The sequence below is a fragment of the Palaemon carinicauda genome, chromosome 24 (assembly GCF_036898095.1).
Source record: "Palaemon carinicauda isolate YSFRI2023 chromosome 24, ASM3689809v2, whole genome shotgun sequence".
Taxonomy (NCBI): Eukaryota; Metazoa; Arthropoda; class Malacostraca; order Decapoda; family Palaemonidae; genus Palaemon; species Palaemon carinicauda.
In genome coordinates this window covers 79,548,212-79,564,738 of record NC_090748.1, presented here as the reverse complement: position 1 = coordinate 79,564,738, position 16,527 = coordinate 79,548,212, and the positions used below count along the sequence as shown (strand labels likewise).

The following is a 16,527-nucleotide window of genomic DNA, read 5'->3' as shown; positions in this document are numbered from 1 at the left end:
CTCTCTTTTTATACAACCACTTTCTTCTATCCGTTCTTTCCAATCCACGAAAGGAAAGTTAAAATCTCTGGATAGGAGTATATTCCATTCTTTATGGTTTCTACGTATATCATCTATTTTTTTCTATTATTATGTCAAACTCTTCAGTATTTGGGGGTCTGTAGACTACAATAATCACTAATTTTTCATATTCAAATTCTACCGCAATCAATTCACATTTTATGTTGCTGTATTTTTCTCAGACTTTTCCTTGATTTATGTCTCTAACATATATTGCTGTTCCCCCTTGATTCCTATTTGGTCTGTATGATCTATATGTTTGGAAACCCTTTATATGGTCATCACTGCCAGTCTCTTGGGAATACCATGTTCCACTTATATTTAACATATCTATTTTTTCAATTTGGGTTAGTTCTTCTAAGAACTCGTGACTAAACCCTGTGCATTCATCACTATTTTATATATATATATATATATATATATATATATATATATATATATATATATATATATATATATGAGAGAGAGAGAGAGAGAGAGAGAGAGAGAGAGAGAGAGAGAGAGAGAGAGAGAGAGAGAGAGCGCGCGCAATTGTGCCCTGAGTACTCAATACAGATAAGAACGTGCTGTACGTGCCAGGAATTTAATACCCTTTAGAGACGAACGCGTGCAGGAGTGCGCACAGAAGTACACGTGTTTGTATTGTGTGTGTGTATATATATATATATATATATATATATATATATATATATATATATATATATATATATATATATATATATATATAATGTTTGTGTGGGTTTGTGTAATTTTTATTTAATATATATTACATCTAGAACATTCTTTTCGTACCAAGTGCTGCTGTGCTTGTTTTTATTTTGATTTCATCATTTGTAGTAACCCCCCCTTTTTTTTTTATCATTTCTCTGTATTTGGTGCATAAAAGTTATGCAACTTAATTCCATCCTTCATCGGTAACCAAGAATCCTTTATCCATTTATGGTTTCTGCAGTTTTCATTAGACATCGCCCTGTGTCGTTACGTTTCACCGTTATGCTTGGCAAGCCATGCATCATTGTTGTTGTTTATTAACTAAATAGCCTTTTATCACCTGTTGTGCCGGAGCCCAACCCCACCCCTCGCCACGCCTCCTCCCTACCTCTACCTTTCCTCTCCCCTCCCATTTGCTACCAGTAAATGAGCAATAACTATTGAGCGGTTAGTCCTCGTTATTGCGGTGCGGAGCGCTTATTTAGAAATATTTTTCTTAATGGTATTGTTGTGTTTATTCCTCTTATACCTATTATTATTATTATTATTATTATTATTATTATTATTATTATTATTATTATTATTACTGCTGTGCTCGACCTGTCAAAAATGAGTGCTAAATATTTCGGGAGATATCTACGCACACTCACAGATACAACCCTACCCACCCTCTCCCCCTTTCCTCTTGTGGGACTCCCTTTTATCAGGGTATGACTACTCTTCCTCTCCCTTACCCGTGAGACGGGAAGTGACCGAGTAGTTATACGTTTGGCAATGCCGTTCAGCATGACCGGAAAGGAATATATACTGTATATATATATATATATATATATATATATATATATATATATATATATATATATATATATATTTATATAAATAGCCGGACACTTTCTCTATATAATATAGGGGGCGTTATTATTATTATTTTTATTACTCTTATTATTATTATTATGATGATAATGATGCTGATGCTGTTGCTTGTTAAAATGCGTTAAAATCATGACTTTAAATTTTGTTGAATTACTAATGTTATAGTGAGATCAAAGAAACCTAGTTTTAGGTCCACTGTAGAAGTAGAGGAATTCTTTGTCATTGGTGTAAAAAGTACCATACCTCTTGTTTCGATCTTTGCAAGGTCACTTATAAAGTGTAAGTTTAATATCATTATGAATCATAATTGCCCAGACATTAAAGACATGTTTAATAGTAATATATTTTTATTTTATGTAAATCTTCATTTTGGCATTTGATAAGATCTGGATAATAGTGACGCTTTTATAGTTTTGTGATTCCAATTACCTTTGATTTACTTTGAGATGCTCCATTTGAAAGTAAAATGAGATTTGTTTACCATTGCTTTTCCTCATACTTTTGTGAAGCCTAATTTTGAAGATGTGTAAATACAACGTGGGGAGTTCCAGTCCAGTAAATTAATTACGCTGTTGTTATTCACCTGTTGGAGTAATAAGCTCACTTCATTAAATTACATAACAATGCGTCATTTCCTTATAGTCGCTTAGGAGTCTGATCGAGCGAATGGACCTTTCTGAACAGAAGCATTCTTCTTCTTCTTCCCCATCATTCCTTCACTTTTTGTCCTGCACTCTGCCAAAATCTTGAATAAATAGATAGGTCTTTTGTATTGGCCTTGGCTCGTCCATGCTACTTAATAAGTAGATTTTGTATATCGTTTTATTGAACTTTCTTATCTGACGTGCATTAGTAAAATTGAGGAGTTAGGACAAAAAAAAAAAAAATGGAAATCCCTCTGTGGGGCATTCGGCAATCAAATTTGGCCTCCATGATTCATAAAACCGGACACGTTGCTGATGTCCTAAGTTCAAGTTCGGCAATATATATTTTTTTTTTTCTCGATGTCTCTGGTTATTTCAAATGGCCTCTGTTATTGTGTGTAGTAATTTTATATCTTCGTTTCTTCATTTTCTTTATCTAGCCACTACTTTCTCCACGTTTTATGTTGAAAATTTGTAGAAGGTCGTGTTCGTCAGATATTCTTTCTCACTTTGCTACTTATGATTAATTTTTTACAAGTGAAGTCAACTCATATGAAGAAGCTATATCTATAACTTTATTTTTTATAAGCCTAAAAACTTTCATTTTTGAAACGTTTTCCTGGATTATTCGTTTACCTTTATTTTTGTTAGCTCTATTTTTTCTTTGTATAATTAAATTTAAAGTTTGTGCAAAAGCACTTTATAAGGTATTTTTTTCTTATAAGTTAATTTACTTTTGATTAAAAAAGAAAAATAGGTCATATACACGCGATTATTTTGTTTAGGGATATTCGTAGCCCAAACTCTTGATTACTTAAACTTGTTATCGTCGTTGTTATAATAATTTTTATTGTCAATGCGTAAATAGAGATTTTTATGTTGATATGGCTTCAATATAGGAATACATATAAGTGAAGTTGAAGATACATTTTGAAGAACTGTGCCGATGCAATGAGCGTGAAAAAGTCTTAACTTTAACTTTTAGGTAAAGAAAACATGATTTCAAAGGTCTCGCACTCATTTCAACCAGCGACATCATGTCAGATCAGTTACAACTCTCTTAACGTCCATAAGAAAATTAGTGGTCAGCCATAACAAAAGGGATAAATAACGCCATATACTGCCGGGCGAGAGGCACAAGTATCAAAGGATGAAATATATCCCCCCGATGGATTTCCAAACGATTGGGTTGGACCGCTGTTGCCAGGTAGATTTGCTAAACGATTATGGGGATCACTGATGTCCACGTGTGCTCGTTTCTAGTTACATGTGACAGTTAGATTTGAGATTTTATGGAACGAATTTTGAAATTATTGACTTATATTTGTGTGGCTGTATTTCCTGCTTAATTGAGAACGGCGATTAAACGTTAGTCTGGATTGAGTTGCGAATAAACCTGAAAATTTTCATTGAGGTGCGAATATACGTTATATTCTGGATCTGCATAGAGGTGCGAATAAACGTTAAATTCTGGATCTGTATAGAAGTGCGAATAAACGTTAAATTCTGTATCTTCATAGAAGTGTCAATAAACGTTAAATTCTGGATATGCATCGATGTACGAATAAACGTTAAATTCTGGATCTGCATAGAGATGTGAATAAACATTAAATTCTGGATCTGCATAGAGATGTGAATAAACATTAAATTCAGGAACTGCATAGAAGTGCGGATAAACGTTAAATTCTGGATCTGCATAGAGGTGCGAATAACCTTAAATTCGGGAACTGCATAGAGGTGCGAATAAAAGTTAAATTTGGGAACTGCATAGAGGTGCGAATAAAAGTTAAATTCGGGATCTGCATAGAGGTGCGAATAAACGTTAAATTCAGGAACTACATAGAGGTCAAATAAACGTTAAATTCTGGATCTGCATAGAGGTGTGAATAAACGTTAAATTTGGGATCTGCATTGAGGTGCGAATAAACGTTGAATTCTGGATCTGCAAAAGGTACGAAAAACCTTAAATTCTGGATCTGCATAAAGGTGTGAATAAACGTTAAATTCGGGATCTGCATAGAGGTGCGAATAAACGTTAAATTCTGAATCTGCATAGAAGTGCGAATAAACGTTAAATTCGGGATCTGCATAGAGATGCAAATAAACGTTAAATTCGGGATCTGCATAGAGGTGCGAATAAACGTTAAATTCGGGAACTGCATAGAGGAGGAAATAAACGTTAAATTCTGGATCTGCACAGAGGTGCGAATAAACGTTAAATTCGGGAACTGCACAGAGGTGCGAATAAACGTTAAATTCGGGAACTGCATAGAGGTGCAAATAAACGTTAAATTCGGAAACTGCATAGAGGTGCGAATAAACGTTAAATTTGGGTACTGTATAGAGGTGCGAATAAACGTTAATTTCGGAAACTGCATAGAGGTGCGAATAAAGTTAAATTCGGGATCTGTATAGAGGTGCGAATAAACGTTAAATTTGGGTACTGTATAGAGGTGCGAATAAACGTTAATTTCGGAAACTGCATAGAGGTGCGAATAAAGTTAAATTCGGGATCTGTATAGAGGTGCGAATAAACGTTAAGTTTTGGATCTGCATAAAGGTGGGAATAAACGTTAAATTCTGGATCTGCATAGAGGTGGGAATAAGCGTTAAATTTGGGATGTGCGTAGAGGTGGGAATAAACGTTAAATTCTGGATCTGCGTAGACGTACGAATAAACCTTAAATTCGGGATCTGCATAGAGGTGGGAATAAACATTACATTCGGGATCTACATAGAGGTGGGAATAAATGTTAAATTCTGGGTCTTCATAGAGGTGCGAATAAACGTTAAATTCTGGATGTGCATAGAGGTGTGAATAAACGTTAAATTCGGGATCTGCATAGAGGTGCCAATAAACTTTAAATTTGGGAACTGCATAGAGGTGCGAATAAACGTTAGATTCTGGATCTGCATAGAGGTGCGAATAAACGTTAAATTTCGGATCTGCATAGAGGTGGGAATAAGCGTTAAATTCTGGATCTGCATAGAGGTGCGAATAAACGTTAAATTCTGGATCTGCATAGAGGTTTGAATAAACATTAAATTCGGGAACTGCATAGAGGTGCGAATAAATGTTGAATTCTGGATCTGCATAGAGGTGCGAATAAACGTTAAATTCTGGATCTGCATAGAGGTGCGAATAAACTTTAAATTCTGGATCTGCATAGAGGTTCGAATAAACATTAAATTCGGGAACTACATAGAGGTGCGAATAAATGTTGAATTCTGGATCTGCATAGAGGTGCGAATAAACGTTAAATTCTGGATCTGCATAGAGGTGTGAATAAACATTAAATTCTGGATCTGCATAAAGGTGTGAATAAACGTTAAATTCTGGGTCTGCATAGAGGTGCAAATAAACGTTAAATTCGGGAACTGCATAGAGGTGCGAGTAAAAGTTAAATTCTGGATCTGCATAGAGGTGCGAATAAACGTTAAATTCTGGATCTGAATAGAGGTGCGAATAAACGTTAAATTCTGAATCTGCATAGAGGTGCGAATAAACGTTAAATTCTGGATCTGCTTAGAGGTGCGTATAAACATTAAATTCTGGATCTGCATAGAGGTGCGAATAAACTTTAAATTTGGGAGCTGCATAGAGGTGCGAATAAACGTTAAAATGTAAATCTGCTTATAGGTGCGAATAAACGTTAAATTCGGGATCTGCGTATAGATGGGGATAAACGTTAAATTTTGGATCTGCATATACTGTAGGTGCGAATAAACATTAAATTTTGGATCTGCAAAGAGGTGTGAATAAACGTTAAATTCTGGATCTGCATAGACGTGCTAATACACGTTAAATTCTGGATCTGCATAAAGGTCCGAATAAACATTTAAGTCTGGATTTGGAAAGAGGTGCAAATTAATGTTATAGTCCGAATCTGCACAGAATTGTGAATAAACGTTAAAGTTAGGACCTATATAGAAGTGGGAATAAATGTTAAAGTCTGGATCTGCATGGAGTCACGAATAAATGCTTAAGTCTGTATCTGCTTAGAGGCGCAAATAAGCGTTTATGTCTGGATCGGTGTAAAGGTGCGAAGAAATGTTAAAGTCTGGATCTGGATAGAGTTGTAAATAAACGTTAAAGTCTGGATCTGGATAGAGGTGTGAATAAACATTAAAATCTCTATTTGTATAGACTGTGCAAATAAATATTAAAGTTGGATTTGAATGGTGGTGCGAATGAACATTAAAGTCTGGATTTGAAAATAGGTGCGAATAAACGTTAAAAGTCTTGATCTGCATAGAGGTGAGAATAAACGTTAAGGTCTGGATCTTCATAGAGGTGTGAATAAACATTACAGACTGGATTAGCATAGAGTTGCGAATAAACGTTAAATTCTGAATGCATAAAGGTACGAAAAACGTTAAATTCTGGATCTGCATAAAGGTGCGAATAAACGTTAAATTCGGGATCTGCATAGAGGTGCGAATAAACGTTAAAGTCTGAATCTGCATAGAGGTGCGAATAAACGTTAAATTCGGGATCTGCATAGAGATGCGAATAAACGTTAAATTCTGGATCTCCATAGAGGTGCGAATAAACGTTAAATTCTGGATCTGCATAGAGGTGCGAATGAACGTTAAATTCTGGATCTGCATAGTGGTGCGAATAAACGTTAAATTCGGGAACTGCATAGGGGTGCGAATAAACGTTAAATTCTGGATCTGCACAGAGGTGCGAATAAACGTTAAATTCGGGAACTGCATAGAGGTGCGAATATACGTTAAATTCGGAAACTGCATAGAGGTGCGAATAAACGTTAAATTCGGAAAATGCATAGAGGTGCGAATAAAGTTGAATTCGGGAACTGCAAAGAGGTGCAAATAAACGTTAAGTTTTGGATCTGCATAAAGGTGGGAACAAACGTTAAATTCTTGATCTGCATAGAGGTGGGAATAAGCGTTAAATTCGGGATGTGCATAGAGGTGGGAATAAACGTTAAATTCTGGATCTGCATAGAGGTACGAATAAACGTTAAATTCTGGATCTGCATAGAGGTGCGAATAAACATTAAATTCGGGCTCTGCATAGAGGTGCGAATAAACGTTAAATTTTGGATCTGCATAGAGATGGGAATAAACGTTAAATTCTGGGTCTGCATAGAGGTGCGAATAAACGTTAAATTCGGGATCTGCATAGAGGTTCGAATAAACATTAAATTCGGCAACTGTCCAGAGGTGCGAATAAATGTTGAATTCTGGATCTGCATAGAGGTGCGAATAAACGTTAAATTCTGGATCTGCATAGAGGTGTGAATAAACGTTAAATTCTGGATCTGCATAGAGGTGTGAATAAACAAAGTCTGGGTCTGCATAGAGGTGCAAATAAACGTTAAATTCGGGAACTGCATAGAGGTGCGAATAAACGTTAAATTCTGTATGTGAAAAGAGGTGCGAATAAACGTTAAATTCTGGATGTGAAAAGAGGTGCGAATAAACGTTAAATTCTGGATGTGAAAAGAGGTGCGAATAAACGTTAAATTCTGGATGTGAAAAGAGGTGCGAATAATCGTTAAATTCTGGATGTGAAAAGAGGTGCGAATAAACGTTAAATTCTGGATGTGAAAAGTGGTGCGAATAAACGTTAAATTCTGGATGTGAAAAGAGGTGCGAATAAACGTTAAATTCAGGATCTGCATAGAGGTGCGAATAAACGTTAAATTCGGGATCTGCATAGAGGTGCGAATAAATTTTAAGTTCTGGATCTGCATAGAGGTGCAAATAAACGTTAAATTCTGGATCTGCTGAGAGGTGCGTATTTGTGTTAAATTCTGGATCTGCATAGAGGTGCGAATAAACTTAAAATTTGAGAAATACATAGAGGTGCGAGTAAACGTTAAAATGTTAATCTGCTTATAGGTGCGAATAAACGTTGAATTCGGGATCTGCATAGAGATGGGAATAAACGTTAAATTCTGGATCTGCATATAGGTGCGAATAAACATTAAATTTTGGATCTGCAAAGAGGTGTGAATAAACGTTAAATTCGGGATCTACATAGAGGTGCTAATACACATTAAATTCTGGATCTGCATAAAGGTCTGAATAAACATTTAAGTCTGGATTTGGAAAGAGGTGCAAATTAATGTTATAGTCCGAATCTGCACAGAATTGTGAATATACGTTAAAGTCAGGATCTACATAGAAGTGGGAATAAATGGTAAAGTCTGGATCTGCATGGAGTCACGAATAAACGCTTAAGTCTGTATCTGCTTAGCGGCACAAATAAGCGTTTAAGTCTGGATCGGCGTAAAGGTGCGAATAAATGTTAAAGTCTGGATCTGGATAGAGGTGTGAATAAACGTTAAAGTCTGGATCTGGATAGAGGTGTGAATAAACATTAAATTCTGGATCTGCATAGAGGTGAGAATAAACATTAAGGTCTGGATCTTCATAGAGGTGTGAATAAACATTACAGACTGGATTTGAAAAGAGGTGCAATAAACGTAAAGTCTTTATCTCCATAGAGGTGCGAATAAACATTGAAGTCTTGATCTGCATAGAGGTGAGAATAAACGTTAAAGTCTGGATATTCATAGAGGTGCGAATAAACGTTAAAGTCTTGAACTGCATGGAGGTGCGAATAAACGTTAAAGTGTTGATCTGCATAGAGGTACGAATAAACGTTAAAGTCTTGATCTGCATAATCTGCATAGAGGTGCGAATAAACGTTAAATTCTGGATCTGCTTAGAGGTGCGAATAAACGTTAAATTCTGGATCTGCATAGAGGTGTGAATAAACGTTAAATTCTGGATCTGCATAGAGGTGTGAATAAACGTTAAAGTCTGCATCTTCATAGAGGTGCGAATAAACGTTAAAGTCTGGATCTTCATAGAGGTGCGAATAAACGTTAAAGTCTGCATCTTCATAGAGATGCGAATAAACGTTAAAGTGTGGATCTTCATAGAGGGGCGAATAAATTTTAAAGTCTGGATCTGCATAGAGGTGCAAAATAACGTTAAAGTCTGGATCTGCATAGATGTGTGAATAAACGTTAAAGTCTTGGTCTGCATAGAGGTGTGAATAAACGTTAAAGTCTTCATCTCTATAGAGGTGTGAATAAACGTTAAAGTGTGGATCTTAATAGGGGTAGGAATAAATGTTAAAGTCTTGATCTGCATAAAGGTGCGAATAAACGTTAAAGTGTGGATCTTCATAGAGGTGCGAATAAACGTTAAAGTCTGCATCTTCATAGAGATGCGAATAAACGTTAAAGTCTGCATCTTCATAGAGGGGCGAATAAATTTTAAAGTCTGGATCTGCATAGAGGGGCAAATAAACGTTAAAGTTTGGATCTGCATAGATGTGTGAATAAACGTTAAAGTCTTGGTCTGCATAGAGGTGTGAATAAACGTTAAAGTCTTCATCTCTATAGAGGTGTGAATAAACGTTAAAGTGTGGATCTTAATAGGGGTAGGAATAAATGTTAAAGTCTTGATCTGCATAAAGGTGCGATTAAACGTTAAAGTGTGGATCTTCATAGAGGTGCGAATAAGCGTTAAAGTCTGGATCTTCATAGAGGTTTGAATAAACGTTAAAGTCTGCATCTTCATAGAGGTGTGAATAAACGTTAAATTCTTGAACTGCATAGAGGTGCGAATTAACGTTAAAGTCTGCATCTTCATAGAGGTCCGAATAAACGTTAAAGTCTGCATCTTCATAGAGGTGTGAATAAACGTTAAAATTTGCATCGAGTTGTGAATAAACGTTAAAAGTCTGAATTGACTCAGGAATAAACGTTGAAGTCTGGATTAAATGCATAAATCCCATGTAAATAATGATTGAAAACGTCATGTTCGTTCATGAGAATATAGTAGGTAAATTGTTAAATAACTCTCTCTCTCTCTCTCTCTCTCTCTCTCTCTCTCTCTCTCTCTCTCTCTCTCTCTCTCTCTCTCTGTAATGGCACAAAGACACTCCTAAAGGGATCCGCCTTTCAGGTGCATCGAACTATGTCTGTGTGTGGACACCTGATTCCCCTCTAGCTCAAAGGAACCTATTTGGTTGGAAGTAAAAGGTTCTTCCGTTTCAAATACCCGTTTTGATGTGTACTGTGTACACTCTTATTTATATATTTGTTTAATCACCACCGCCAACGAAGTTGGGAGAAGGTTTTGCTTTTGCCCCTGTTTGTGAACAACTTCCTGGCCACAATTTTGCTCATAGAGTATTGAAGCATTCAGGGATTAGTTATGTTGAGAGTGGAAGTGATTAAATTTTGAAAGACTTAGGTCAAAGGTCAAGGTAAAGGTCAAGTAAAAGGTCGTGAAATAAGCTGCGGTGTCGGAGGTCTGCACTCTCAGTGTTGGTCTAGTTTTACTCTAGTGTTACTGTTGTAAACATTAGCGATCGAAAAATCATCGTTTGCTTATCATTAACAAAGCCAGATCATCTTCCTATTACTGTTTAAATATGGTTGCCCTACACGTATATATTGTATATGAAGTTTTGGAATTATTCAAATTACTATTTTACTTTGTGTAACTGTAGCAAACTTTAGCGGACGCTATTTATCTTTTGTTAATCAGTAAGAAAATCCAAAGATCCTTTTATTTCTGTTTGCATAAGCTTGTCATACACCTGTATTTTGTATGTGATTGTGAAAATTACTTACTTCTGAATGAAATCAAATTTAAGAATGATAGTAAGGATAAACTTAAAGAAGGATAAAAGGAATGCATGCAGCCATTACTTTTGGTCATGAGGATATTTTCAAATGTCTAGACTTGATCAAGTTTACTTGATTTTGGTAATTAATTATTAATCTTTTTTTTTTTTTTTTTTTTTTTTTTTTGCGTACTTATCGTATCTTGTGGCATTCTACTATTTAAAGCATTATCATCGAAACGCATCATGAAGTACACAGATTGTAGCGCCTTACTCTAACGTTCCATTGACATACAAAGAAATGTGTATTGTATAATGCCATGTTAGATTTTAGGTTATTTTCATATTTCAACTTGTACGATATGCTCATTCAGGTGAAATAGTAAATAATAGGGAATCTAAAGGGGAAAGTCTTATTGCGGTTAGGCTTTCATATACTCTTATTTGCTACCAAGTAGTAAAATTCACTAATAAAAAAAAAATTAATAGGAAATTCTCCTTAAAAATATACTGTTCTCCGACGTATTTTAGTAAAATACTGGCTACCGTAATTTTTACCCTTTGTTGTTATCTTTTACGGGTTGGTGACTGTAATATCAGTCCTTTACGTCAATATATCCGTTTTTAAAACTGTAAATGCCTGTGAACATTTATTCCAGGATTTTTACCGTTTTTTACGGCAAATTTTCAGTGTTGATCATTTTCATATTTTGTATATGAAAATAACTTTTTTTTTAAATGAAATTTGTAAATCTTTTTAAAATGCTTCCGTTGAACTTTTCGGTCTTTTTATTGCATGTTTGCTCACTCATGTATGATAATTTGGAGATCTGTTATTGGAATGTATTCAGTGTTGAATGCTAATGAAGCATTGTATTTTCATCTTCCTATGATATGTGTCTTTCTTAAGACATGAATAACTAGCGACTCCAACGCCGTGCAACACAAAAGGTCGTATCTAGATATCTACTATCGATCAATTCAGGCTTCTGTATAACAAAATACATAAGCACTATGCAGAATTAAGATTTACACATATAAGACATATATGTATATATATATATATATATATATATATATATATATATATGTATATATATATATATATATATATATATATATATATATATATATATATATATATATATGTCTGTTTGTGTACATTATTAAGTCTGCAGATGTCCTTAATGGACGAAATTACTAACTCCAATTAAGTCTTTTCATTTTTACTTCCGTGGCTATAATATATTATACATATATTATAAATAGGTAGATAGAGATTGATAAATGTGTGTACATATATATTTACACAATTGTTGATATATGCATCTCAACTAGAGGATGACGAAAATTATCCTTACCAGGCAAGAAATTTATTCAGAAAATGCAAAAACCGTCATTAACCTGGTCTTATGCTGCCATTGGGAAACGCTTCATAATAGATCATTTTCAATGTGATATGTAAGATTCACGGAAACAGATGGACCTAGATGATTTTTTAAATAGTTTTTGGGTGTTCGTCGAGTCATCTTGGTATATTTTAGCTTTTAGTATTTTTTTAAAGATTTGAAAGAAACCATTGTTTCTTTTAGATTCTTCACAAGTTATTGTTTGCTGGTTTTTTCACAGGCCTCATATTAGAACTATTATGCTGTCGTCTTTAATAATGCGTGAAGGCTTCTGTTGTTGTATACAAAGGTATCAGATAATTTATGATGATGTAAGATAAATATCTTTTGGATCAGAAGAAAGATGGCAATGATATTTTATTTCTGCTGCGGTAATGAGTATAATTGATATAAATGATATCTCCTTTTCAGAAAAGTTCAATCAAATATTTCACATTGAAATAAGCGTCGAAAGCCTTAATTGGTTAAAATGGGCTCTATTTCCGGTAATCCTATTGAGTCACGGTTACGTTAAAATGGAAGATGAATTTTATTATTTAAGCATTGATTATGAGCGGAACAGCTTGAATTGGAAAGGGACATGGCAGGTGAAGATCATAACGAGGTTTTCCTAACGCCTTTGGATCACAGGAAAGTGATTAAAAGATTGATATAAAATTGGATAGTTTTCTTTTCGTTACCTCCATTTGAGATTGACCATTAAGGTAAAAAAAAAAAGTCTCTTGGTGATAAAACAGGAAAAACAAAGCATCATGAAAACCCTTTGTAGAATTGATGAATCTCGCCTTCGAAACGTATTGGGAAGTTGTGTTTTCAATTTAGCCTTCCTGATGTTGATCTCTTTTCATCGATGGTTGTTAACATGCTTTCGTTTTTGTCTGACTCTGAGTAGTACCCTTTTTTATGATTTCTATCAGATATAGGTTAGAAAAGTGGTTTATCTATTACAAAACCTTTTTGTATTACCACTTTTATATTTTAGCAAATTTACGTTTTATTGTTACTTTTCTTTTTCTCTCTTCGTTTTTTCTTGATTTTCTTCCAACAAATCATGCACATAGTCATTTTCATTTTGAAGAGGCAGACTATGGATCAAAATTTAGGTCAAAACAATCTTGCATTATTCATTTTTTACTTGTTCCTAGAACAAAAACAAATATAATACATTGGCAATTGTCATTTTATCCTTAGAATGATGATCTTGCTGTTGTAGATTCAAGACGTTGCTGATCATCGTTTGAAGTGAATGCAGAGGGCTCGCTTGCAATGCATGAGCTTGGATGTCTGCGTCAGCTTCAGTCGGTCGATGCAGATACCCAAGTTCCTGAATTGCAAGAAGTTCCTCTTGCGTCGTCATCCAACGATGAGATGAGGGTTGCACCGTTTCCGAACTCATCAAAGACCCAGACTCGGCTCCTGATTTCGTTTCATCGTCTTCTTTTGGTCATTTTCTTCTTTGACATATTTCGAAATCTTGTTTGCTATTGCTTGTATTTTCATGGTAAAGTGTCATTTGGTAAAGAAAGGATGGATTGAAATTAACCAGTATGGTCATTCTTACACAAATGGTCTTTAACAAATAAGAAAAAGAATATATATTGGTAGTTAGCAGTTTATCTTAGAAAGAGAACGGATTCTTCCTTTGAAATACCCTTTATGGTAATTGCAATGAATAGAAATGTTGTGCAAATATGTATACATTGAATAGATATGTGCATGTTTCAAAAATAAGACTTGGGGTGTGAAGCATATCATAAATTTAGAATGTTGTTTTATTTATCATTTATGTAATGCAGTTGATAGCGACGGTCTTATCATTAGTTTTTTTTTTTAACGTTACCGACTTTTTCACGCTCCAGAAATGTATATGATGCAAATAGGCTGCTATTTTTTCCAGTTCGAGCCCTTTGGCTTATAGCATCCTGCATTTGTAACTAGGGTTGTAGCTTAGCTGATAATAATAATAATAATAATAATAATAATAATAATAATAGGTATTATCCATTGTTAATAATTATATCTAAATAAGGATTAAAGGTAAATCATGAGCAGCAGAAGCAAGGGACAGGGTATTGAGCTGCCCCACAATTCCCGAGAGAACAAACCCACATACTTTATAATCAGTACCGAAGCCCCATCCCCACCCAAGGAGGGACATAGTCGGAACAAGGTATTGGTTGCTTATGACTCAGTAGGCAGACATTTGGCTCCTCTCGAACATCCGCTGACGGGTCAGTAAAATCTTGTTTATCCACAGATAGTAAAGCATCAACAATTCTAATGAGCTGCTACAACCCGAAAAGGAACACTTTCACTGTAAAATAACTTAATTATTTGCAAGGAAGCCCTAGTTTTAATTTTGTAATTTTATCTAATTTTAGTTTTGCAGCACAAATCCAGACAGTTTGCTTTGAAGAGTCATTAAGTTGCATGTATTTTTCAGTAGATATCACGCAAATGGGTTTTAAAGGTTTAAAGGCCACTCATGAAGGTCAGGGAAAGGGACAGTGACATTGCCCTATCGGACAGGGCAATGCCCTAGAGACTGACTATATATACATATGATCAGCACCAAAGCCCCCTCTCCACCCAAGCTGGACCAAAAAGGGTGAGGCAATGGCTGCTGATGACTCAGCAGATAGACCTATTGCCCCCCCCCCAAGGATGGTGAGGCTGCAGCGACTAAAGAAACTAATAAGTTTGAGCGGGACTCGAACGCCATTCTGGCGATCACCAGTCAGGGAAGTTACCATATCGGCCACCACATTTACATTTTGAAATGAATATTACCTTCATAATATTATGATAAGATTTTAGTTGTAGTTTTCGGCTCCAAATATAGTTTTCTTAACTCTGATAGAAATAAAATTTACTCATCATTGCTACATTGCATCATTGTAGGTAGTAGGTTGGCCTGGGCACCAGCCACCCGTTGAGATACTACCGCGAGAGAGTTATCGGATCCTTTGACTGGCCAGACAGTAATGTATTGGATCCCTCTCTCTGATTACGGATCATTTTTCTTTGCCTACACATACACCGAATAGTCTGGCTTATTCTTTAAAGATTCCTATCTTTCCTCATACACCTGAAAACACTGAAATTACCAAACACCTCTTCGCTCAAGGGACTAATTACTGTACTGTAATTGTTCAGTGGCTACTTTCCTCTTAGTAAGGGTAGAAGAGAGACTTTAGCTATGATAAGCAGCTCTTCTAGGAGGACACTCAAAATCAAACCATTGTTCTCTAGTCTTGGGTAGTGTCATAGCCTCTGTATCATGGTCTTCCACTATCTTGGGTTAGAGTTGTCTTGCTTGAGTGTACACTCGGGCACGCTGTTCTGTCTTGTTTCTCTTCCTTTGTTTTGTTAAAGTTTTTATCGTATACATAGGAGATATTTATTTTATTGTTGTTACTCTTTTTAAAAACTTTATTTTTCCATCTTTCCTTTCTTCACTGGGCTATTTTCCCTGTTGGAGCCCCTGAGCTTATAGCATCCTGCTTTTCCAACAAGGGTTGTAGCTTAGCAAGTAATAATAATAATAATAATAATGATAATATTATTATTAGGTTAGCCAGGGCAACAGCCACCCATTGAGATAATACCGCTAGAGAGTTATGGGGTTCTTTGACTGGCCAGACAGTACTATATTGTATCCTTCTCTCTGGTTACGGTCTATTTTCCCTTCGCCTACACACACGCACACACACACACACCGAATAGTCTGGCCTATTCTTTACGTATTATCCTCTGTCCTTGTACACCAGACAACACTAAAATGACTAAACAATGGTTCTTCACCCAAGGGGATACTGCACTGTAATTGTTCAGTGACCACTTTCCTCTTGGTGAGGGTAGGAGAGACTCTTTATCTTTGGTAAGCAGCTCTTCTATGAGAAGGGTACTCCAAAATCAAACCTTTGTTCTCTAGTCTTGTGTAGTGCCATACCCTCTGTACCATGGTCTTCCACTATTTTGGGTTAGGGTTCTCTTGCTTGGGGGTACACTCGGGCACACTGTTTTATCTTAATTATTCTCCTCTTGTTTTTTTTTTAAGTTTTTATAGTTTATAGATGAAAGACCCAATTTAATGTTGTTACTGTTCTTAAAATTTTATTTTGATTTTTCATTAGTTCTCCTGTAGTTTGTTTATTTTCTTGTTTCCTTTCCCCCCTGGGCTATTTTTTCCTGTTGGAGACCTTGAGCT

At 35.4% G+C, this 16,527-nt stretch overlaps 1 protein-coding gene across 1 annotated transcript; it reads right to left on the bottom strand.

The window, feature by feature from the left end:
- Nucleotides 1-8,513: 8,513 nt before the first annotated feature.
- LOC137618447 (uncharacterized) lies at nucleotides 8,514-9,962 on the bottom strand. The gene has a single exon (XM_068348612.1). The coding sequence runs from the start codon at nucleotides 9,960-9,962 to the stop codon at nucleotides 8,514-8,516; it is 1,449 nt and encodes a 482-aa protein (XP_068204713.1).
- Nucleotides 9,963-16,527: the final 6,565 nt, after the last annotated feature.

Coding starts and splice junctions, on each gene's coding strand:
- LOC137618447 (XM_068348612.1), bottom strand. CDS start 9,962: ATGAAGATGCAGACTTTAACGTTTATTCGGACCTCTATGAAGATGCAG.